This window comes from Molothrus ater, chromosome 27 (genome assembly GCF_012460135.2).
Source record: "Molothrus ater isolate BHLD 08-10-18 breed brown headed cowbird chromosome 27, BPBGC_Mater_1.1, whole genome shotgun sequence".
NCBI lineage: Eukaryota > Metazoa > Chordata > Aves > Passeriformes > Icteridae > Molothrus > Molothrus ater.
The window spans coordinates 769,362-791,593 of NC_050504.2; the positions used below are offsets into that span (position 1 = coordinate 769,362).

A 22,232-nucleotide genomic window follows, 5' to 3' on the forward strand; every position below is an offset into this window, starting at 1 on the left:
ACCTCCAGCAAAGGGCCCTGCCTCAGGGAAGGGGCTGAGGTTTGGATTTTTGGGGAAAAGCCTGGGATTGACACAGCTTTGGTGAAATCCTATCCTGAGGGAAGGCTCAGCCAAAGGTGAGAACAAAAGGGGCACCAAGGCAGCCTGAAAGCTTCAGAGCTCTGGCAAAGAGGGATCCCAGAAATCCCTTCTCCAGGAATACTGGCAGGAACAGCTGACAGGAATGGGAAAGCTTCTCATGGAGCCTTGGGGATCATTCCCACCCCCAGGCTGCAGATCCAATAAATGTTGGGGGTTCTCCCACTGACACCTCAGGGCTGGCTGCTCTTCCAACATCATCCCACAATCCTGGGATGTGCCAGGTTGGAAGGGGCCTTAGGGATCACCCAGTGCCACCCATGGCAGGGACACCCCCCACTGTCCCAGGGTGCACCATCCTGGCCTTGGGCACTGCCAGGGATCCAGGGGCAGCCCCAGCTGCTCTGGGAAGCCCTCCCCATCCTCCCATGCAAGGATTCCCTCCCAAAATCCCATCCCTCCCTGCCCTCTGGCACTGGAGCCATTCCCTGCTCCTGTCCCTCCAGCCCTTACCAAAAACCCCTCTGCAGAGATTTTCCATGGCTGTTTCTGCCACAGCAGCACCGAGCCACAAAACCTGTGATTAAAAGCAAAACAACCCTGGTGTTAAAGGAGTCTGGACTCCCTGGTAATTAATTTAAGATTAATGGGAACAAGCGAGTTAAAATCCAGTGACGATAATTAGCAGGCGAATTACAACAAAGGAGAAGGCAACAACTAAAAGTAATTACAGAGTACAGACACTGAATCCTGCCCTGCCTGGAAAATCCCCAGGAAATCCCCCCATGGGCAGTGGGAAACAGCACTGCCTGCAGCTGGGGGAGCAGCACAGCCTGGAGAGCCTCTGGAATGCTGCTGGAATCCTGGGGGCTCCTGGGATCCTGCTCAACACAGACCTGAGCAGGGCTCCAGTGCAGAGCTAAAGAAAACCAGGAGAATTTCCTGGAAGTTTGTCTTGGTTTGAGAAGCCAGGTGTCTGCTGAGGAAGGCAGGAGCCTTCCTTGAAACAGAGAATGTAAACCCCCTCCCTCTGAATTGTTATAATTTTGAAATTAAGGGGCTCTCAGGCAAGAGATGGGAGCAGAAATAACAGTTCTTTATTAGGGAAAATAAAAATAAAATAAAATGCAGCAATATGAAACAACACTGCCAGAGTGAGAGCAGTCCCTGTCCCCCTGTGTGTCAGGGGGTGGCACAGCCCCATCCCATGGGGGCTCAGCCCTCCTGCAGTGCCAGCTGTGGCTCTGCTGGAGCAGGGATCCTGCACAAGGGGGGAGTTTTCCTCTGCAGCTCCAGGGCTGCTGCAGATGGGCCTGGGCTCCCTCTGGCCATGCAGGGCAGCAGAAGCTGCTCCTCTGGAATGCACTGGGCAAAGGCTGCTGGGCTGTCCCAAAGCTCAGATTGGATCCAGGTAGGAATGCTTGGCTCCTCCCCTGGGCACAGCATCTCCCCATGGGATGATGGAATTGGATCAGCCCTGCAGGGACACTCAGTGGCCATGGACAGAAGATAATTAATAATTAATGGCCCATGAGCAGCAGAGATCTCCTGGAGGGAGGGTTGGCTGTGGGAGAGATAAAGAAAATGCCCAAAGAACAGCAGAGAACTGCCCCAGCTCTGACAGATGGGGACAGAACACACACCCCAGCCCCATCTCACAACCCAGGGCAAAGCTGCCAGGTGAGTGCTCTGGGTTCAGGAACAGGAGGTCGGTTTTGGGTCTCCATCCATCCCTTCCACTCCTCAGCTCTCGATTTCTGGTGGAGTTTTGGTTGGATTTCACTCTGGTTTCAGGAGTCCTGCCTGCCCCGGGTGGGCACAGGCACAGCTCAGGGAAAGAGGATTTGCTGCCTGGGCTCTGCTTTTTCTCAGGGTTGGTTCTCAGGCCTTGGGTGTTTGTTAGAGGGGGAAGACCCATACAGTTCTTGTTGAGGTCTGGAGTCCTGGTGGTGTCCTAAGGAGTTTCTGCTTTCTAATACCCAAAACTCTGTCAGGAGTTTCTCTCTGCCTGATTTCAGTGTCACCTTCCCCCTGGGTTTTTCCCCCAGCTCTCACAGGGGTTGTATCCAATATTTCACAACCACAAGGAAATTCCCTATAACGAGGTGACATCCGTGTCCTTGTGAGCAGGGACAGGACCCAGGGGATGGCTGGAGCTGGGCCAGGGGGATTTGGGATGGATCTCAGGGAAAGGTTCTCCCCCCCAGAGGCGCTGGCACTGCCCAGGCTCCCCAGGGAATGGTCCCAGAGCTCCAGGAGGGTTTGGGGCTGCCAGGGATGCCCAGGGTGGGAGTGTTGGGGGGTCTGGGCAGGGCCAGGAGTGGGACTGGATGATCCTGGGGTCCCTTCCAAATCAGGATATTCCAGGATTCTGTGTCGTGGGTAATGGGAGATGAGAAAATCACAGAATCGTGGAATGGTTTGGGTTAAAGGGACCCTAAATCCCACCCAGTGTCACCCCTGCCATGGCAGGGACACCTCCCACTGTCCCAGGGTGCCCCAGCCCAATGTCCATCCTGGCCTTGGGCACTGCCAGGGACCTGGGGCAGCCACAGCTGCTCTGGGAAGGTGTTCCAAGGTTGCCAAAAGATGCTCTTGATCTTGGGAAAAGGATTTGGGATCCATCCCCACGGCTCAGGATGGTGCTGAGTGCCTGGGAAGTGCCTGACAGGGGGATTCCAGTGCGTGCTGTGGGATCTGGGCTGTCAGGAGCTGGGGGTGATCCCTGAGCTCCATCTGAGGGGTGCCTGATCCTGCTGGGTCCCCTCGGGATCAGTTCCAAGGGTTGGGACCAGGAGTGGTGGATGGAGAGCTGGGATGAGCCTCCCACACCCAGTCCCTGTCTGCTGAGCTGGCCCCTGAAATGTCACTGTCACTCCCCAGGCCTGACCTGAGACAATCAGCAAATCCCAGTTCCCAGCCCTGCACTGCTGGAGCAGGATTTGGGATGGCTCCTGGAACTCCCTGCTGGATTTTAGCTCGGCAGACCCAGCCCAGGGGCTTTGTGTGGCTGGATTGACCCAATAAAGTCAGATTCTAGTCAATCCAGACAGAATTAAAGTCATCTCACCCCTGAGCCCCCATCCCATCCCATCCCATCCCATCCCATCCCATCCCATCCCACCCCTGAGCTCTTCTCCTGGGCCAGGCTGGCATGAGATGCTGGCTCCTGCAATCTCAGGAGTGTCTGGTCCCACATCCAGCTGTGCCTGCCCTCACCTTCACATCTGCACCTCAATTCTCCTCCTCAGCCCAAATCCTGACCCCCCAAAGCTCCCCCAAGCTCCCCCACCCCAAAGGTCCCAGGCCCTGCAGGCCTGGCCATTGGAAAACCCTCCTGAAACACAGAATTTCCACAGTCAAAGTGAGATTTGGCAATGAAATTCCAGCCCCTGCCAACTGAGGATGTTTGGATTCAGCTTTCCCACTAAAAATGTCATTTATCCAACTGAAGAGGCTGCAGGGAAGGGCTGGAGCTGACAGCTCCCCCTCCCCAGCAGCTGCTGCAGGGAGAGCAGAGGCAGCTCTGCAGCTCTCAGGTGCTTCAGTGCCCCAGTCCCCATTGCCAGAGCAGAAAGTTCCACCTGAAGGATGGAATTTTATCCATTTGATTTCATTTAAATGAGCTCAGTGACTGCTCAGGATGGGGCTGGGATGGAATTCCCAGAGCAGTTGAGGCTGCCATGGATCCCTGGACTGTCCCGGGCCAGGTTGGACTTGGGGCACCCTGGGACAGTGGGAGGTGTCCCTGCCACGGCAGGGCTGGCACTGGGTCCTTAAAGGCCCTTCCCACCCAAACCAGGCTGGGATCCCATGATTTGTAACCCCAAGGAACTGGTGACATCCCAGCCCCAAAGCTGCACAAGCCCTCATGGAGAACAATCCCATCTGTCCCACAAAAGCTTTCTGGGCCTCTTTCCCCTCAGCTTGGCTCCAGGATCAATGTGCAATTCCTCCTTCCATTTCCAAGGTCAGCACCAGGTGTTGCTGTTATCCCCAGCAGCAATGGCAGAGGGAAAGAAATCACATTATTTGTCCTGTGCCATTATTCCAGGGAAATATATCAGATTATTTGTCCCTTGCCATTATTGCAGGAACAGCTCCCCGGGGAGTCAGTGCACAATGGGATCTCAAAGAGAAAAGGAGCTCCATGGTCATGGAAAACACCCCAGGGAGGAGGGGATCGAGGGGATTTCAGTGGCCACAGTCACAAGGTTTAAACTCAGACATTATAATGTAAGTTCTCAGACACATGAGTGAGAGTAAACTCAGCTTTGGATGGAGAGTTTGGAAATCACTGGAAATTCTGGGAAATTCGGAGATTTCAAACCAGGTTTCCATTCAGTATGAGGTTAAGCACCACAGTAATGTCTTAATTTCTCAGAGATTTTTTGATGTATCATGTTATGCAAATGAACTTTAGAAAAAAGAGAAGAATACTCTATACCATGATTTCTCATTAGTTAATACCATATACAGGGTATAGAATTTAATTAGATGTGGTTATTAATTGATGGTGTGTTGTGGGTCCCAGGACGAGGTGAGAGATGAGAACTGACTCCAAGTTCTCAGAAGGACTAATATAATATAATATAATATAATATAATATAATATAATATAATATAATATAATATAATATAATATAATATAATATAATATAACTATACTAAAGAAAGAGAAAGGATACATGTACATCAGAAGGCTAAACAAGAATGAATAATAAAAACCTGTGACAGACCAGAGTCCAACACAGCTGGACTGGGATTGGCCATTAATTAAAAACAATTCACATGGAGCCAATCAAAGATGCACCTGTTGGTAAGTAACCTCCAAAGCACATTCCAAGCAATCAGATAATTATTGTTTGCATTCTTTCTGAGGCTTCTCAGGAGAAAAATCCTGGCGAAGGGATTTTTCACAAAATATGTCAGTGACAATTAGAGACATTCATTAACGTGGCACAAAAGCAGGAGAATCCTAAAAAGAAAGGCTAAGTTGGTTGTGTATCTCAAAGGAGACTAGAAAATAATGAAAATAAAACTTTCTTTATGTCCTGTCCCAGTCCCTTCCCACCCATCCCAGAGCTGTGGCAGAGCCAGGGGTCCCCAGCCCCAAGGGGCAGAAGGGAAGGCAGGAGATGCTGCAGGGAAAAGAAAGGGTCCTGCTTTTAGTGGGAGCACTGAGGGGGAGTTGTGGAGGGTGATCCATGGCCTGGCAGATTCCCAGCTCTGATTCCCACTTACCTGGAGCCTCCTGACTCCCATCAGCTCCTGGCAGCCGGGAATTGATGGTGGCAAAGGGGAGATGGGAACGTGTTCATTCCCAGATTTACAGCTGGTACAGGAATCCTCCCTTCATTCCCAGATTTTACAGTAGAGGAATATGGGGGCAAATCCTCCCTTCACTCCCAGATTTTACAATAGAGGAACATGGGGGCAAATCCTCCCTTCACTCACAGATTTTACAATAGAGGAACATGGGGGCAAATCCTCCCTTCACTCCCAGATTTTACAATAGAGGAACATGGGGGCAAATCCTCCCTTCATTCCCAGATTTCACAGCTGGTACAGGAACACTCCCATCATTCCCAGATTTACAGCTGGGCATGGGAGCAAATCCTCCCTTCATTCCCTGATTTTACAGCTGGTACAGAAATCCTCCCTTCATTCCCAGATTTATACCTGCTACAGGAACACAGGGCCAAATCTCCATTCCCAGATTTTACCACAGGTACAGGAACATGGAAGCAAATCCTCCCTTCATTCCCAAATTTACAGCTGGGCATGAGAACACAGGGGCAAATCCTCCCTTCATTCCCAGATTTACACCTGCTACAGGAACACAGGGCCAAATCCTCCATTCCCAGATTTACACCTGGTACAGGAACATGGAAGCAAATCCTCCCTTCATTCACAGATTTTACAGTTGATACAGGAACACTCCCTTCATTCCCAGATTTACAGCTGGGTATGGCATCACAGGGGCAAATCCTCCCTTCATTCCCAGATTTTACAGCTGGTACAGGAACATGGGAGCAAATCCTCCCTTCATTCCCAGATTTACAGCTGGGCATGGGAACAAATCCTTCCTTAGAGCATCTTCTTCCCAAAATAAAGGACTAAATTAAAAAAATAAAAATAAAAATAAAAATAAAAATAAAAATAAAAATAAAAATAAAAATAAAAATAAAAATCACATGGAGAAGTTGCTAAAACCCTCAATTCCTGCAGGAGGGAACTGCCCAAAAGCAGGGAGCAGGAAGGGTTTGATGGGAGCATTTCCAGTCAAGCTTTCTCAATTCTCCAGGGAGCTTTTTCACCTCCAGGGAAATTGTTTTAAAATATCAACTCCAGAGAGGAGATAGCCTTGGGAAGGGAAAACTCTTGGAGAAAATCGTGGAGAATCATCCAGCCCATTACCCACGGCTCAGGGAAGCTCCATGTGCTCACCCAACCACATCCAAGGGCTGGAAAAGGAGGAGAGAGGGGGAGAGACGAGTTCTGAATATTGGTGTATTCAATATTTTGGGGGAAAATACAGAGAGGAAACAAAAGAGACCAGGAAATGTCATCCTGGTGCCTTCTGCACCTGGAGCAGACCTCAGAGCGGGGAGGGAATGGATTCAAACATCCCCAGGAGCACTCAGGATATTCCTTCAGGGAATGTCTCTCCAGGAAAACAAATCCTGACAAGACCTTTGTGCCAAGGCAGAGCCAGTCCAAACATCCCTCCTGGAGGGAGGAACCTTTTCCTGCCGCACTTTTGTTCCTCCAGGGCTTTTCCCACCCAGGAGCTCCATTCCTTTTGCCTTCTCATGGAATTCCATGCAGGAAAAAACCAGGGATTTGGAATAATAAAAAAAAATTCCTTGTCAGGCATCAGAGGAGCCAAAGGGTGGAGAATGCAGGGAAGCATTAAAGGAAAGGGTAAAAAGGGTGGATTTTGGTGGGATATTGGGAAGGAAATCCTTCCTGGGAGATGGGAAAGGTGCCCTGGATCCATGCAGTGCCCAAGGCCAGCTTGGACAGGTTGGAGCAGCCTGGGACAGGGGAAGGTGTCCCTGCCATGGCAGGGGGGGCACTGGGTGGGCTTTGAGGTCCCTTCCCACCCAAACCAATCCAGGATTCCATGAAAGTCCTGAAGGCTGGGATGGGAGAGGGAGCAGCTCCCAGGGGCTGGGTCCTGGCAGGAGAGAGGCCAGGACTGCCCTGAGCCAGGTCCTGAATGTTGTCCCAGCCTGGGCCTGGAATGCTGCTGCTGTACCTGGGGAAACTGAGGCACACTGAGGGGTCCTTTCCCTGTGTCCCAGGGAAACTGAGGCACACTGAGGGGTCCTTTCCCTGTGTCCCAGGGAAACTGAGGCACACTGAGGGGTCCTTTCCCATCTCTTCCCAGTGTCCTTTCCCTGTGTCCCGGGGTCAGATCCAACAGCGATTGAGCAGAGTCCTGTGAGCCCAGGGGCCCTGGGGGTGACCCCAGATCCCTCCAGGCTGGATGGACTGGGAATGGGACTGGGAATGGGACTGGGACTAGGAATGGGACTGGGAATGGGACTGGGACTGGGAATGGGACTGGGAATGGGACTGGGACTGGGAATGGGAATGGGACTGGGAATGGGACTGGGAATGGGAATGGGACTGGGAATGTCCTGCTGCTCCTCCAGGTGCAACCCCAGGATCATGGAGGCTGGGAAAGGTCACAGAGTCCAACCTTGGACCAAATTCCACCATTCCCCTAAAAACTCATCCCTGGCTTTAACCTTGGCCCCAGCTCTGGATCCACGGATCCCAAAGCTCCTCAGGAAGGGCAGGGGGGCCTTTCCAGAGGCACCTGGAGGTCACAGGGATCACCCAGGCTGGAACAGCCCTCAGAGTCCACACCAGGAGCAATCCTGATCCCTGCTGGTGCTGGCTATCCCTGTACAGGGAATTTTGGCCAGATACAAACCCAGACAATTCCCTGGCTGTGCCAGCTCAGCCCCTGCTCTGCTCCCTGCACAGCTCCAGTGGCATTCTGAGGCTACTGAGAGCCAAATCCTGCTCCTCATCCTTGGAAAAAACAGCCTGAAACTGCCCTGAAATCCAAGAAAATCCCAGATTTCCTCTGCTGGCAGCAGGAGCAGAATCCAGCCCAAAACATTCCAAGTTTCCTGGTGTTGTTTGTGGGTTTTTATAAAAATCAATGTCATTTACAATTACATAACTGCAAAAAAGCAGCTGAAAAACTTCAGGATGGAGCTTCTATTTTATCCAACCTTTTCTCCATTAATCTTCCCACACAACTGCTGTCACCATTAGGCTGCCAAAGGAAAATTGGTTGGATCCTTTCAGTTTGGCAGCTCCGCAGGTGGCACTCACCTGCTCTGCCTCCAGCCTGTCCTGCTTCCCCAGATCCCTGTGGATGCCCCTGGGCCTGAGGTGACAGGGATAGCAATGGGACAGACCTTCAGCACCCACCCTGCAGCCTCCAGCCACGGAAATCCACAGGAAGGAGGTCAAAATTCCCAAATTCTCTGGCAGCAGCCCCTGGTGTGTGGAGTTTGGGATCCCACACTGGGCATGGCCTGACTGAGCCCTGCTGGGATCACTGGCAGCATTCCCACAGAATCTGCAAGGAACTGGAGCAGCTTTGGGGCTGTCAGATTGGATCCTTTGAAGGGATTTTTGACAGGAATTGAAGCTTTTTTTGATGGAGAGGGGGAGGTTTTGCTGTGAGCAGAAAGGGGCTGCTTCCCTCGGGAGGAGCTCTGAATTCTCCCCCATTTCTGCAGAGTCTGGGAGCTCACAGGGAGCAGCGTCAGGTCAGGACTGTTTGTGCTTCCAGCCTCATCCCCCAGGTGCTGCAGGGGTTTTTACAGTAATTGCATTAATTAATTTCCTCCAAGGTGAGCCCTGTGCTCAGCCAGAGCCTCCAGAGCAGAGTGGGGATGAACCAGGATGGGAATGCCCCAAATCTCAGGGCCCTGTGGTGTTTGTGAGGGTCCCCAGGATGAGGTGAGAGATGAGAATTTGGCTCCACGTTCTCAGGAGGCTGATATTATATATTATATTATATTATATTATATTATATTATATTATATTATATTATATTATATTATATTATATTATATTATACTAAAGAAAGAGAAAGGATACATCAGAAAGTTAAACAAGAATGAATAATAAAAACCTGTGACTGACTCCTCAGTCCAACACATCTGGACTGTGATTGGTCATTAATTAAAAACAATTCATATGGCACCAATCCAACATTCACCTGTTGGTAAATGATCTCCAGACCACATTCCAAAGCAGCAAACACAGGAGCAGCAATCAGATAATTATTGCCTTCATTCCTCTCTGAGGCTTCTCAGGAGAAAATCCTGGACAAAGAGGATTTTTCAGGAAATATCATGGTGACAGGGCCCCTCCTGTCCCCAAAGCCCCCAGCTCTGGGTGCCACCTCTGGAATCATCTCCAGCCCTGCTGTTCCATCCCTGGCCATGCCCCAGACCAGGCTGGAGGGGTTGGAGCACCCTGGGATGGTGGGAGGGGTTCCAGGCTGGGAACAGGAGGGGTTTTAGGGTCTGTCCCAACCCAAACCATTCCAAGATTCCACCATTCCACACACAGGGTGCCTGGGATGGAAAGCCAGGTGTCTGCTAAGGAAGGCAGGAGCCTCCCCTGACATGGAGAATGTAAACCCCCCTCCCTCTGAATTGCTATAAATTTTAAATTAAGGGGCTCTTAGGCAAAAATATGGGAGCAGGAAATAACAGTTCTTTAATAGGGCAGAAAATAAAAGGGTAAAATAAACAATGCAGTGCACTAGAACAACACTGCCAGAGTCAGAACCCAACCTGACACCCTGTGGGTCAGGCTGTTGGCACAGTCCCATTGGAATTGTGCCTCAGCCCTCCTGCAGTGCCAGGGCTGGTTCTGCTGGAGCAGGGATCCTGTAGAAAGGTGCAGTCTCTCCCTCTGAAGATCCAGGGCAAGAAGAGGCAGCTGCTGTTCCTCTGGGCAATCCAGTGCAGAAGCCGTGCTGGTGTTCCAGAATCTCCAGATTATATCCAGGTAGGAATGCTTGGCTCCTCCCTCTGGGCTCACATCTCCCAATGGGATGCTGTAGTTCTTATCAGCCATGCAGGGACATTCCATGGCTGTTATCAACAGGTGTCTCCCAGAGGGAGGAGTGGGTGTGGAAGAGATAAGGAAAGCTGCCCAATGAACAGAAGATAACTGCCATAGAGATGGTGATAGAATCCATCTTGCCTTGCATTCTGGGACACGGGGCCAATCACTCCAACCCCTGAATGGGAATTTTGTACAGCAGCAAATTTCCCTGCAATTCCTGTGCCACAAATACCAGGATTTGGGAATGGGGAGGTTTCAGTGGCAGCTCTGGGGGCTGACCCAGGGACCATTCCAGGGCTGTTCAATCCCAAAAATTCCAGCCCAAACCTCTAAGTGGAGACTCCAGTCTGATCCAGGAGTTCCACATTTGTTTTCCAGTAGATTCAAGGAGTAAAGAAACTTCCAAACATGGTCCTGGTGCTGTGGGATCAGAGGCTGGTGTGGAGGTGACCCTTCCCTTTTATCCTTCAGGATCTGAAATCTCATTTTCCCACTTCCATCCTGCTGCCATAGGAGCAGGGGTGTGGCAACCTCTTGGAATGGAAACATCTCCAGGTTTGAGGAGAAAGGGCTTTTTCCCTTTTTCCCACCTGGAAAGGGCTTTTTCCCTTTTCTCGTCCTGCCAGGAGAGCCCTCAAATCCCTTGGAATGACAAGGAATAAACCTCAACTTAAGGAATTGCTCCCCAAATTTGGTTTGGAAGCCAAACTGCCTGAGAGAGAGAATTTTCCATTCTCTGCAGCATCCAAACACAGAGCAGTTTTCCTCTGGATTTGCCAGGTCCAGTGAATTTAAAGGGAGGGAAAAGGGTTCAGGAAGGGGGGAGTTAGGAGGGAATTGTCTCTCCAGGCACAGGGCAGGACATGGAACATTCAGCATGGCCCTCCCAGGTGTCCCAGAGTCACCCACGGGCTGCTGTGCTGGGCCTGTCCCCTGGGAAGCTCCAGCCTCCTCCTTTCCAGGTGCTGCTCCTCTTGGGAATGTGAGGTTTGGGGTCAGGGCAGGAGCAGAGGAGCCTCCAGCCCAAGCCCACTCCAGGCTTATTCCCATGGAGTATCCAGAATCATCCCCCAGGACAGGGAGGCTGGGAATTCCCTCCCACATTTCCCACTGTCACAGCTCACTGCCACATCCTGAGGTGATGCTCAATCCTAAATAAAGGTGTAGGTCCTGCCTGATCCTAAATGAAGGTGCAGGAGGTGCCTAAATCCCAAAGGAAGCTGTAGGTGATGCCCAATCCTAAATAGAAATGTAGGTGATCCCCAATCCCAAATAAAGGTGATGCCCAATCCCATATAAAGGTGTAGGAGGTGCCTAATCCCATATGGATCAGCTCCATCCACATCTCAGGACCAAAGCCTTGAACAAGCCAGGTTTGAACAGCAAAATGAGCTCAGCAAGCTTTTCCTTCCCAAGATTCCTCTTCAATTAAAGCAGAACATCTCCAGTGGTGCCAGCCATGGAGCAGGAGGAGCCTTGGAGTGTGGCTGAACTGCCAAGGGAAGCAGGAGAGCATCACCCCTCCCTGCAGCCCCTCAGCAGCCAAAGCAGGAGCTCCCAGCCAGGAGCTGCCAGCCAATTCCAGCCCTTCAGGAACTGGGGAAAAAGGAAAAGGAAAATAAACAGGAACAGAAAACCCCCAGGCTCTGAAGTTCAGAGGTTCAGGGGGAAAATAGGAATAATCTGTGTGTCTGAGAGACAGAAAACAGATAATATTCAGTATTCGATACTCAATATTCATTTTTCAATAGTCAATATTCAATACTCAAATTTTCATTGTCCTCCTGAAGCTGGATTCATTTCCCAGCCTCTGCATGAGTCCCATGGATCCCCCCCTTTCCCTGCACATTTCAGGGCTCCTTTCAAAGCTGTTCTTTTCCCTTTCCCCTCGGGCTGCCTGGATCCAGGATAATTCCAGCAGGGCCAGGGAAGGGGGGAAGTGCCCCAAAAGCTCAGGGATGGGGCACCAAGCACCTCACCTGGCTGTGTCCCTGAATTGTCCCCTGGGATGGAGGGACAGGACACAGGGAATGGCAGGGATGGGATATTGGGAATTGGGAATTGTTCCCTGGGAGGGTGGGGAGGGCTGGAATAGAATTCCCAGAGCAGCTGGGGCTGCCCCTGGATCCCTGGCAGTGCCCAAGGCCAGGCTGGACATTGGGGCTTGGAGCACCTGGGACAGGGGAAGGTGTCCCTGCCATGGCAGGGGTGGCACTGGGTGGGTTTAAGGTCCCTTCCCACCCAAACCATTCCAGGATTCCCTGATTTGATGCTAACATTGATTTGATGCTAATATTTGATGTCACCATCACTGCTGCAGTCCCTCTTGGAGGCTGGCAGAGCCCATCCAAAGGCCCTGCAGGATCCTGAGGGCCCGGGCCTGTCCTGAGCCCCCAAAGCTGGACAGGGCCTGTGGGTTGGGACATGGAGTGACAGGGCAAGGGGGCATGGATCCCACTGACAGAGGGGAGATTTTGGTTGCAAATATGGAAAAATCCTTCCCTGTGAGGGTGGGGAGGGGCTGGGATGGAATTCCCAGAGCAGCTGGGGCTGCCCCTGGACCCCTGGCAGTGCCCCAGGCCAGGGGTGGCATTGGGGGGGATTAAAGATCCCAAACCAACCCAAACCATTCCTTGACTTCTTTTAATCTCTGGACAGAGTTTTGGGGCCCCCAGAGACAGGGGGAGGCTCCTGGCCAGCCCTGGAGTCACCAAAATGCACAGAGAGCACTGGAGCAGAGCTGGGCTGGGCCCAGTTCCAGGGCACTGGCAGGTCTGGGGTGCCCCATTCCTGGTGGCAAAGAAGGAATTTGATAGGAAGAGGCCACAAGAACTTGGCTGTTTCATTTGCTCCAAAGAATTCCTGTTCAAATCCATCCTTCCCAAATCCAGAGGTGTTTCCATTTGTTTCATCTCCTCCCCTCACTTCTCCAGCAGTGAAATGGAAAATGGGGGGGGAAAAGGAGATAATTGGGAGGATGCCAGCTGTGAGCTTAAAATAGATCCAAATCCTTCCTCTTCCCTACCTGCAGAAGGAAAAGAAGGAGGTATTTAAATATCTATCTCTATAAACACATTTATTTATGGATTAGTCTTTATTGCTTTGAGGAATAATGGCTCTGCCAGGAAATGCCAATTAAAGCAGCCCTGCTAATTAAAGGCCATGTTTCAGCCCTGGGGGTCATGTCTGGGGGGTCACATCTGTCCCCAGGGGCTGTGGGGGTCACATCTGTCCACGTGTGGCTTCAATCCAGAGCTGATCCCAAATTAAACCCCTGGATCAGCCCTGTGTCCCCTCCAGAAGCTGGGAGGAAGGAGGATTGAATCCTTTGGGATGTGCAGGGATCCTTTGGGATCAGGGACCCCCATGGGCAGGGTCCACAGCTCTGCCAAGATCTGGCTCCTGAAATCTTCCCAACTGATCCTTCTGTGCGAGCCTGGAAAATCCCACTTTATTTGCCTTCCCCACACTGGGATTCCCAGTGTAATTCCCAAAGGAGCAGCCACACCTCACTTGGGCATTTGTTTGATCTCTCCCAGGTTTTTCCCTTTAAACGCACACAAGGAAATGAGATATCCAAAGTTTCCCTATTTTTTAATGTTTTGTTTTGTTTTAGAGCAGGGTTGTGAAATCCAAATGTTTTTACTCCTCTGGTGCTGCTGGGGTGAAGCAGCAGATGCAGAAATCCTGGCACTATTTATGTGCTCCCAATATTTTGGTATGGATGAAATATTTCACCTCCCTGCACTCAAAACAAGCAGCCCCAAACCCCTACAGCCCCCAAAATTCCCTCCATTCCTTGGGAATTTCCCAGCTGGAAGCCCAGGCATTTCCTTAATTTATTTGCATGAAAAATGAAACCAACCCAAGGAAAACAAGAGCAGCCCCCCTTGGATGTTTGTGGGGTTCCCCAAAGCTCTGCTGCCCGGGGTGGGGCTGTCACATCTCTGGGCTCTGAGGCAGCAGGGCTGGCTTTAGGGCCGAGCCATGGCTTCCATGGAAACCCCAATTTCCAAGTGCTCTGTGCCTTTCTGCCTCCAGCAGGAATTGTTTCTGCAGGGCTTGGGCAGAGCAGGGAATTCTTCCCAAAGCTTTGGGGGTTGCAGAACCAGAACAGGTTTGAGGCTCATTTTGCCCTGACACCCTGGGCTGTGGGGTCACACCTGTCCCCAGGGGCTGTGGGGTCACACCCATCCCCAGAGCTTGTGGGGTCACACCTGTCCCCAGGGGCTGTGGGGTCACACCCATCCCTAGAGGCTGTGGGGTCACACCTGTCCCCAAGGGCTGTGGGGTCACACCCATCCCCAGAGCTTGTGGGGTCACACCTGGCCCCAGATCCTGTGGGGTCACACCTATTTCCAGGGCTGTGGGGTCACACCTGGCCCCAAGGGCTGTGGGGTCACATTCATCCCCAGGGGGGTCACACCTGTCCCAGGAGGGGCTGTGGTGTCACACTCATCCTCAGAGCTTGTGGGGTCACACCTGTCCCCAGGGGCTGTGGGGTCACACCTGTCCCCAGATCCTGTGGTGTCACATTCATTCCCAGAGCTTGTGGGGTCACACCCATCCCCAGATCCTGTGGGGTCACACCCGTCCCCAGATCCTGTGGGGTCACACCTATTCCCAGGGGGCTCACACCCATCCCCAGGGTGGGTCACACCCATCCCCAGGGCCTCCCTGGATCCCAAAGCCCAGCCCAGCCCAGGCAGGGCTCTCTGCAGGATGGGCACATCCAGCTCACATCCAGCTGTGCCAGCTGTGCCCAGCGGTGCCAGGCTCTGCTCCTGCCCCCGGGGATGGTTCTGTGCTGGCAAAGGGATCCCATTCCCAGCCCAAGGGGACCTGAGCCCCTGCCTGGGGACAGGTGGCCTTGCAGTGTCTGCCCCTTGTTCTCCTGAGAGCCAAAAATCCCCACCTTTGTATTGCAGGGGCTGTGGGAGCACCAAATCCAGCACAGGAAGGTTGATCAGGGAATCCTGGAATGGTTGGGGTTGGGAGGGACCTTAAAGCCCATCCAGTCCCAATCCCTGGGACCCCTCCCACTGCCCCAGGCTGCTCCAAGCCCTGTCCAGCCTGGCCTGGGACATTCCAGGGATCCAGGGGCAGCCCCAGCCTCTGCAGGAATTCTATTCCAGGGCCTCCCCACCCTCCCAGGGAGGAATTGTTTCCCAAAATCCAAGCCCCATCCTGCCCCATTTGATCCCAGCCCTGTAATTTCTCCCCCTGCCATTGGTCCCTAAAAGCTCAGCCGAGCAGAGGATGTCCCAGAGCTCCCCCGTGCCTGGGGCCAACCCCAGGGGATAAAACCAGGGATAAAACCAGGGATAAATCTGCTGCTCACTCAGCATGAGCTCAGTTCCAGCAGGAACCACTCAGGAGAGCAAGGGAATAAATCCCAGAAATCCCTGGGATGCTCCAAGGGACACAGGGCCAGGGAAGGGGGCTCCAGTCACTCTGTGAGGCTGGGAGAGGAGTTTGGAGGGGGATCCTCCCTCCCTTTGCTCCCTTCCAGGATCAATACTGATACTAATAACACTAATACTAATATTAATACCAATACTAATATTGACACTATCCAGCAGAACAAAGTTTTAGGATTTCCTCTCCACGGGATTTCAAGCTTTTCTTTAATCCCTTTTGTCTTCACCTGAGTCGATGTTTGAGGTGAAAATGAGGTTTCAAAAGAAGCCAAAGGTTTTGTTTGGAACAACTTCCAATAGTTGCCTCCCTGTCCCCTTTCAGGGGCACCCGGGGGATGTTTTGGGGAGGGGATGGTGGGATTCCCTCACAATAATTCACTGAATTTGTCAAACTACAGAACCCCAAATCCATTCTCCTCCAGAAGGAGGAAACTCACCCAGCTCGAGGGATAATTTTCAAGTGACTTGTTGGTTAATTAGCAATATTTCTGGATCAGCTCAATTATTTCTTATTGGACTTAATTAGGTCCAATCAGCCTTTAAGCTGCTGTGGCTGCGTGAGGAATCACCCAGGGCTCGGATGCAGGGAATGAGCCGCTTTCCCAAACAACTGCAAACATGGAGAGAATTTCCAAAGGCTGGGGCCGTGTCCCACCAGGGGATACCTTGGAATTTCATTGACAGGTTTGCTTTGGCTTTGGAATGTTTTTGTGGGGAACCTTTTGGATTCCAGCTCCAGTTGGCCTTGGCCATCCCACCGCCCTTTGCCAGCTAATTTAGAAAAATTGCTTCCCTCTAATAAATCAAGGAGATATGAGTGGATCATTTGGAGTGGATTTCAGCTGCTTCCCATGCAAACCTGCTGCTCTTTCCTTCACAAGCCCCTTTTGCCAAGCTGCATCTGCCCCAAAAAAAAAAAAACCCAAAAAAAAACCAAAAAAGAAACAAAACAAAACAAAAAACCAAACCAAACAAACAAACAAACAAAAAAAAAACCAAACCAAAAAAACCAAAAAAACCCAAAGAAAAACCTTTTGGAGACGAGAAAGAGCTGAAAGTGAGGCCAGGGGCAGGGCAGGGCTGGGCTTTGCCTGCCGGGGAAAGCTGTGCCACAGGGCTGGGATGAGCGTGGAGAGGGAGGGAACTTGGGAGGATGTTCATGGTCGGGCACCTTTTATTTCCTTGGGTTTATAGCAATAAATTATGGATAAAACAGCCCCGGCCCAGATGGTGGGGAAGCACTTGGGATGCTGATTATCCTGAGAGGGAGCAAAGGGGAAGAACTCCCAGTGCTTTCAACAGGCGGCAGGGAAAAACGAGCCGGGATCCGCCGGGAAAACGGCAGGAGAGGCTCCCTGGAGCTGCCAGAGATGCCGCTGGCATGGCTATGGGAACTGCCGGCCTCTCCCACTCGGTCCCGAAAGGTCACGGCCGGTGCTGGGCTGCTGGGAGGATTCGCTGCTCACGAGCGCTGCTAAAAAATGGGAAAATGCTCCCGAGCATGGACACGAGCTCGGGAAAAAGCAGCCGAGTTATCTGAGGGCACCCGGCTGAGCTCAGGCAGTGTTTGTGCTGCTGCCACCGCCCCCGCCCTGCGGGGCTCAAGCTCAGCCTCTCAGTCCCGTTTTCCCCCCGTGTTTTAGGACAAGGAGCGGGATTTTGGGCGGGCTGCCCCCCAAGCCGGGGCTGCTGCACGTTCGCAGCTTTGCCACAATAAAAAAAGCAACTCGCCGGGAGAGGCTGGAGAGAACCAGGCTGTAACGACTCCATCTATTGGGTAAAAATATACGGCTCCAAATGCACAGGGAAAATTAATTCCGAGGGAAAAAAAAAAATATCAGAGGGGATTCGGAGCAGTTACCGGCACTTACGGCTTAATTGGACACAATTAGAGGAATGTTTCTCTGTACTGTTTGAAAGCAAAATGAAGGTAACGGCAGCGGCTTGCAGAGATCCGAGCTCATCAATCCCGAGGAGATGCCAATCCATTTCCCGAGTTATTCCCGTCGCACGGGGTGTTAAGGGAAAGGGGCTTTTGGTGTCCGATCAGGGCAGGAGGAGCCCCTGACCCCGAAGGGCTCCTCAGGCTCGGGGTGAGGGGCAGCGAGGGGCGGGGGCGATGCTTCCCGGAACGTGTTTCTGCCTTTGCCGTTCGTTCCATGGAGCCGAGGCGCGGGGAGCGGCGAGCCCGGAGCCCCCTGCACATCCATCCCCCCCTCCCCGGAACGCAGCGGCCGCACGGAGCCCGCTCAAGCCTCGCCTCCGTTACCCCCGGCTTTCCTTGATATTATGTTCTCCCCCGGGGCTGCTGAACAGCAGAAAAACAAACTCCTGCCGGAGGAGGGAGGAGGCAGCGGGGGGGCTGGGGCCGGCGGCAGCCGGGGGATAACGGGGGGCGGAGGAGGAGGAGGAGGAGGAGGAGGAGGAGCGGGGGGCTACTCCGGGAAAGCAGCAGCGCGATCGGCGCCGAGCATCGCTCCCTCCGCCTCCCGAGCGCCGAGCGGCCGGGACTGGCACCTCGGCAAGCTTCGTCCCGCTCTTCCTCCTCCTCAGCCTCCTCCTCCTCCTCCTCCTGCTGCCGCCGCTCGCAGCCCTTGGCCGGGGCGCGCCCGGCGATGGCAGCGCGGGGCGGGCGCGGCGCGGGCCGGGCGGGCGCGGGCCGGGGGTAGCGCGGGGGTCCCGCAGCGCTCTCCCCGCCGGGGTCCCGGGGTCCGCGGGCTCGGAGCCCGGCAGGGTCGCGGCGGGGCTCGGTCGGTGCCGGTGTTGGTGTCGGGCGGGGCGCGGCACCGCGGGATGTGAGCGGCGCGGCCGGGCAGGGACAGGGGCAGCGACAGGGACAGGGGCGGGCGGTGCGGGCGGCGCCGGTGGCCCCGGTGGCCCCGGGCCCGGCATGCCGCGCTGCCGGAACTGCCGCCCGCCGCGCAGCTCGGGGCCGCGGGCCGCCCGCGGGCGCTGCCCCCGCCGCTCGGGGCCGCAGCCGGCGGGGGGCCCGGGGATGGCGCGGCGCTGCTCGCCCTGAGCCCGGCCCGCAGGAGGACGAACGGCAGGAGGAGGAGGAGGAGGAGGAGGAGGGGAGCGCCCATGGCGCGGGGGCGCCGGGCGCCGGCGCTGCGCACTCGGCTGCACGGGCTGCGCCTCATGTGCTCGGCGCGGGCGGCGCCGGCGCGCCGGGCGCTCTGGGTGCTCGCCTTCTGCACGGCGCTGGGGCTGCTGCTGGCCTGGTCCTCCGACCGCCTGCTGCACTGGCTCGCCTTCCCCTCGCACACCCGCGTGCGCACCGAGTGGAGCCGCCAGCTGCCCTTCCCCGCCGTCACGCTGTGCAACAACAACCCGCTGCGCTTCCCTCGCCTCTCCAAGGGCGACCTGTACTACGCGGGGCACTGGCTGGGGCTGCTGCTGCCCAACCGCACCGCGCGGCCGCTGCTCACCGAGCTGCTGCGCGCCGACGAGGCGCGGCTGCGCTGGTTCGCCAAACTGGCCGATTTCCGCCTCTTTCTGCCGCCCCGCCACTACGAGGGCATCAGCGCCGACTTCATGGACCGCCTGGGCCACCAGCTGGAGGACATGCTGCTGTCCTGCAAGTACCGCGGCGAGCTCTGCGGCCCGCACAACTTCTCCGCGGTGAGTGCGCGCCGGGAGCCTCCCCTGCTCTCGGCTTCTGTCCGGGGTCCCCTGGGTCGTGTCGGTCTGGTCCCGGTTCATGTCGGTCCAAGAGCCCTGGCTCGTGTCGGTTCTGGTCCGTGTCCCCGGTTCGAGTCAGTCCGAGAGATCCCCGAGTCGTGTCGGTCCAACAGCCCTGGGTAGTTTCGGTTCTGGTCCGTGTCCCCGGTTCGTGTCGGTCCAAGAGACCCCTGGGTCGTGTTGGTTCTGTCCCCGGTTCGTGTCGGTCTAAGAGCCTTGGGTCATGTCGGTTCTGGTCCGTGTCTCCGGTTCGTGTCGGTCCAAGACCCCTGGGTCATGTCGGTTCTGTTCCCGGTTCGTGTCGGTCCAAGAGACCCGCGGCTCGTGTCGGTTCTGTTCCGTGTCCGCGGCTCCTCTCGGTCCGAGGGATCCCGGCTCGTGTTGGTCCCGGTCCCTGTTCCCCGTTCGTGTCGGTCCAAGGGCATCCCTGGCTGATGTCGGTTTAAGGGACTCTTGGTTGGTGCCGGTTCCGCTCCGTGTCCCGTTCCCGGCCCCGCCGCTCGCTGCGCCTTTGCCCGCGGTGCCCGGAGCGCTCCGGGGTCGAAGCGGTCCCGGAGGGTCCCGGTGTGTCCGGCAAATTCTGGAGAGTCCGGCGGGTCTCGGTGTGTCCGGCAGGTCCCAGAGTGTCCGGCAGGTCCTGGGGTGTCCGGCAGGTCCTGGGGTGTCCGGCAGGTCCCGCATGGCCGGGCAGGGTCTCCCCGGCCCGGGAGCCCCTCGGAAGCTCCGTGCGGGTCGCTGCCCACCGAGCGCTTTCCCTCTCGCTGGTTTTTGCACCGGCTCCAAGTGATGCTCTCTAGTCTAAGGGGTGACTGTCTGGCGTGTGAGGTGCTGGCTGCTGCCTTTTAATGAGAAATAATTAAATTAATGTCGCACCATCCCCGCCGCTGCCTTCCCACGTTCCGCGTTGCTCCCAGCGTAGTCGTACCCAGGTTTTTGCCCAGTCCGAGCCGGGGTTCCCCAGGTGGCTGCAGCGCGGTCCGGCCCTGCCCTGCCCATCCCGCCGGGCTCTGCTCTGTCCGGGCTCCTTCGGCTCCCCGTGCATCCCCTGGATCCGCTCCTTTGGGACTCCTGGAGCGCTTTGGGATGCGGAGCTTTGCTGAGCGGAGCTGATCCCAAAGGTGTTTGAGCCCCGATTAACCAGCGGGGTTTGGGATCAACCTCAAAACTCGGGGCAGGGCTTTACAAACCGCTAGGAGCGGGATCCCTGCTTGGGAGGACCCCGGTGGGACTGTTGGGAGCTCTGGTGTGTTGGAAGGTGAGAGCTGGAGCCAGAGCCACGTGAAGGATCCCCGGGAGCAGTGGGATGCTGATGGTGCTGGAATATTCCGGTGCTCTGATCTCTGCGGGTAGCGGCTGGGGCTGAGCATCCTTAGACGGGGGCTGGGGTCTGTGAGCACAGAGCAAACTCTCCCTGGGAGCTGGATCCTGGCTCTGCGTGCGCTGCAGCCGGGAAATCAGACGGAATTGTCCCTTTGGGCTTGTCACGGCAGCCGCTAAACTGTGCAGGGGAGGAGGGAGCGGCTCCCCGCGGGATGGAGGAGCTGCCCCGGCTGTGCAGGCAGCAGCTGCTGCTGCGAGCGGCGGCACAGCTGGGGGAAAACAGAGATAAAACGGGATTTTGGGGCAGGCCCTTTCCAGCAGCAGGACAATCCGGTGCCGTGGCACGAGGAAATTCGGGAATTACAGCAGGGACAGGCAGTGGGCGGTGGGGAAAAGCTGCCTCCCGCTCCTGGGTGCCAGCGGTGGATCTGCCGGTGCTTGGCCGGTGCCAGGAGGGGCTGACTGCGGCTTTCACCGAGCCCTCGCTCCCCCAAGGTGCGGCAAACCCGGCGAGGGTCCCACTGTCCCGGGCAGGATAAATCCTGGGGCGCTGCTGTGGCCGGGGGCTGCTCTGAGGGGGCTGCAGGAGTTCCTCAGGGACGGAATTGGGCACTCCTGAGAGCTGCAGGAATTGGGCACTCCTGGGGGCTGCAGAAATTGGGCACTCTGGGGGTGCTGCAGGAGTTCCTCCAGGGTGGAATTTGGCATTCCCAGGGGCTGCTCTGGGGATGCTGCAGGAGCTCCTCGGGGATGGAATTGGGCACTCCCGGGTGCTGCAGGAGTTCCTCAGGGATGGAATTGGGCACTCCCAGCTCTGCAGCTGCCACCAGGCTGCCCGAGGAGCAGGGTCTCCTCTGGCCATCCTAGAAATGTCCCAGAAGCTGCTCCCTGAGGCTGAGAGGGAGGAATTGGGGTGTGATCCCTGGAGCTCACAGCACTGAGGGCACTGCTCAGCTGAGGAAACAGGGAAAATATCCTTCCCATCCCAAAGGGGCTGTGTGGCTCCAGGGTGGAGGGAGAGGGGAGTCCCTGTGCCAGGAACCAGCTGGATCTGCCAGGAACCGCCTGGATCCGTTTTCCCTGCCCCAGCTCTGCAGGTGAGGGGGCTCAGTGCCACCTCCCCTGTCCCAGCACGTCCCTTCTCCTCCTCCTCCTCCTCTTCCTCCTCCTGTGTGAGGGAACAGGGGAGGGAGTGACCTCTGCCTTGTCCTTGAGGGGAAGCTGGGGAGTTTCTCCACCTGGGAACCACCACTGAAGAGAGCTGGTCCCTGGGGAGGTGCTGGGAACAATTCCTGGGGTTGGGAGTGTCCTGAGACCTCAGCACAGGGCACTGCCCCAAAATCCTGTTTTATTTATGATTTTCCCCCAGCTGAGTTTGGCCACTTCCTCCAGGAGCTGCTCCCAGTTTGGCTGGGCTGGAGCACAGACCAAACCCCTTTTCTTGAGCAGGGATTTTTCTGGAGGGAAGGGAAGGGATGGGAGTGTTTGGGAATTGAGGGATGGGAGTGTTTTTTGGGAATTGAGGGATGGGAGTGTTTGGGAGAGGAGGGATGGGAGTGTTTGGGAGAGGAGCATCCAACTCAGGAAGAGTTGGAAGGAAGGAAGAAGTGTGTCTGTG

General features: G+C 55.1%; 1 protein-coding gene across 3 annotated transcripts in view; it reads left to right on the forward strand.

The window, feature by feature from the left end:
• Positions 1-22,232, forward strand: part of LOC118696554 (acid-sensing ion channel 2) — a 483,676-nt gene that overhangs the window by 374,784 nt on the left and 86,660 nt on the right. Inside the window, exon 1 of one of the 3 annotated variants that reach the window (XM_054517409.1) lies at positions 18,419-19,234. The exons of the other annotated variants lie outside the window; for them this stretch is intronic. Within the exon in view, the coding sequence (XP_054373384.1) occupies positions 18,695-19,234 (540 nt within the window). The 5' untranslated portion in view covers positions 18,419-18,694. Of the gene's footprint in view, positions 1-18,418; positions 19,235-22,232 lie in introns of those variants that run through there. 3 annotated transcript variants of the gene reach the window in all.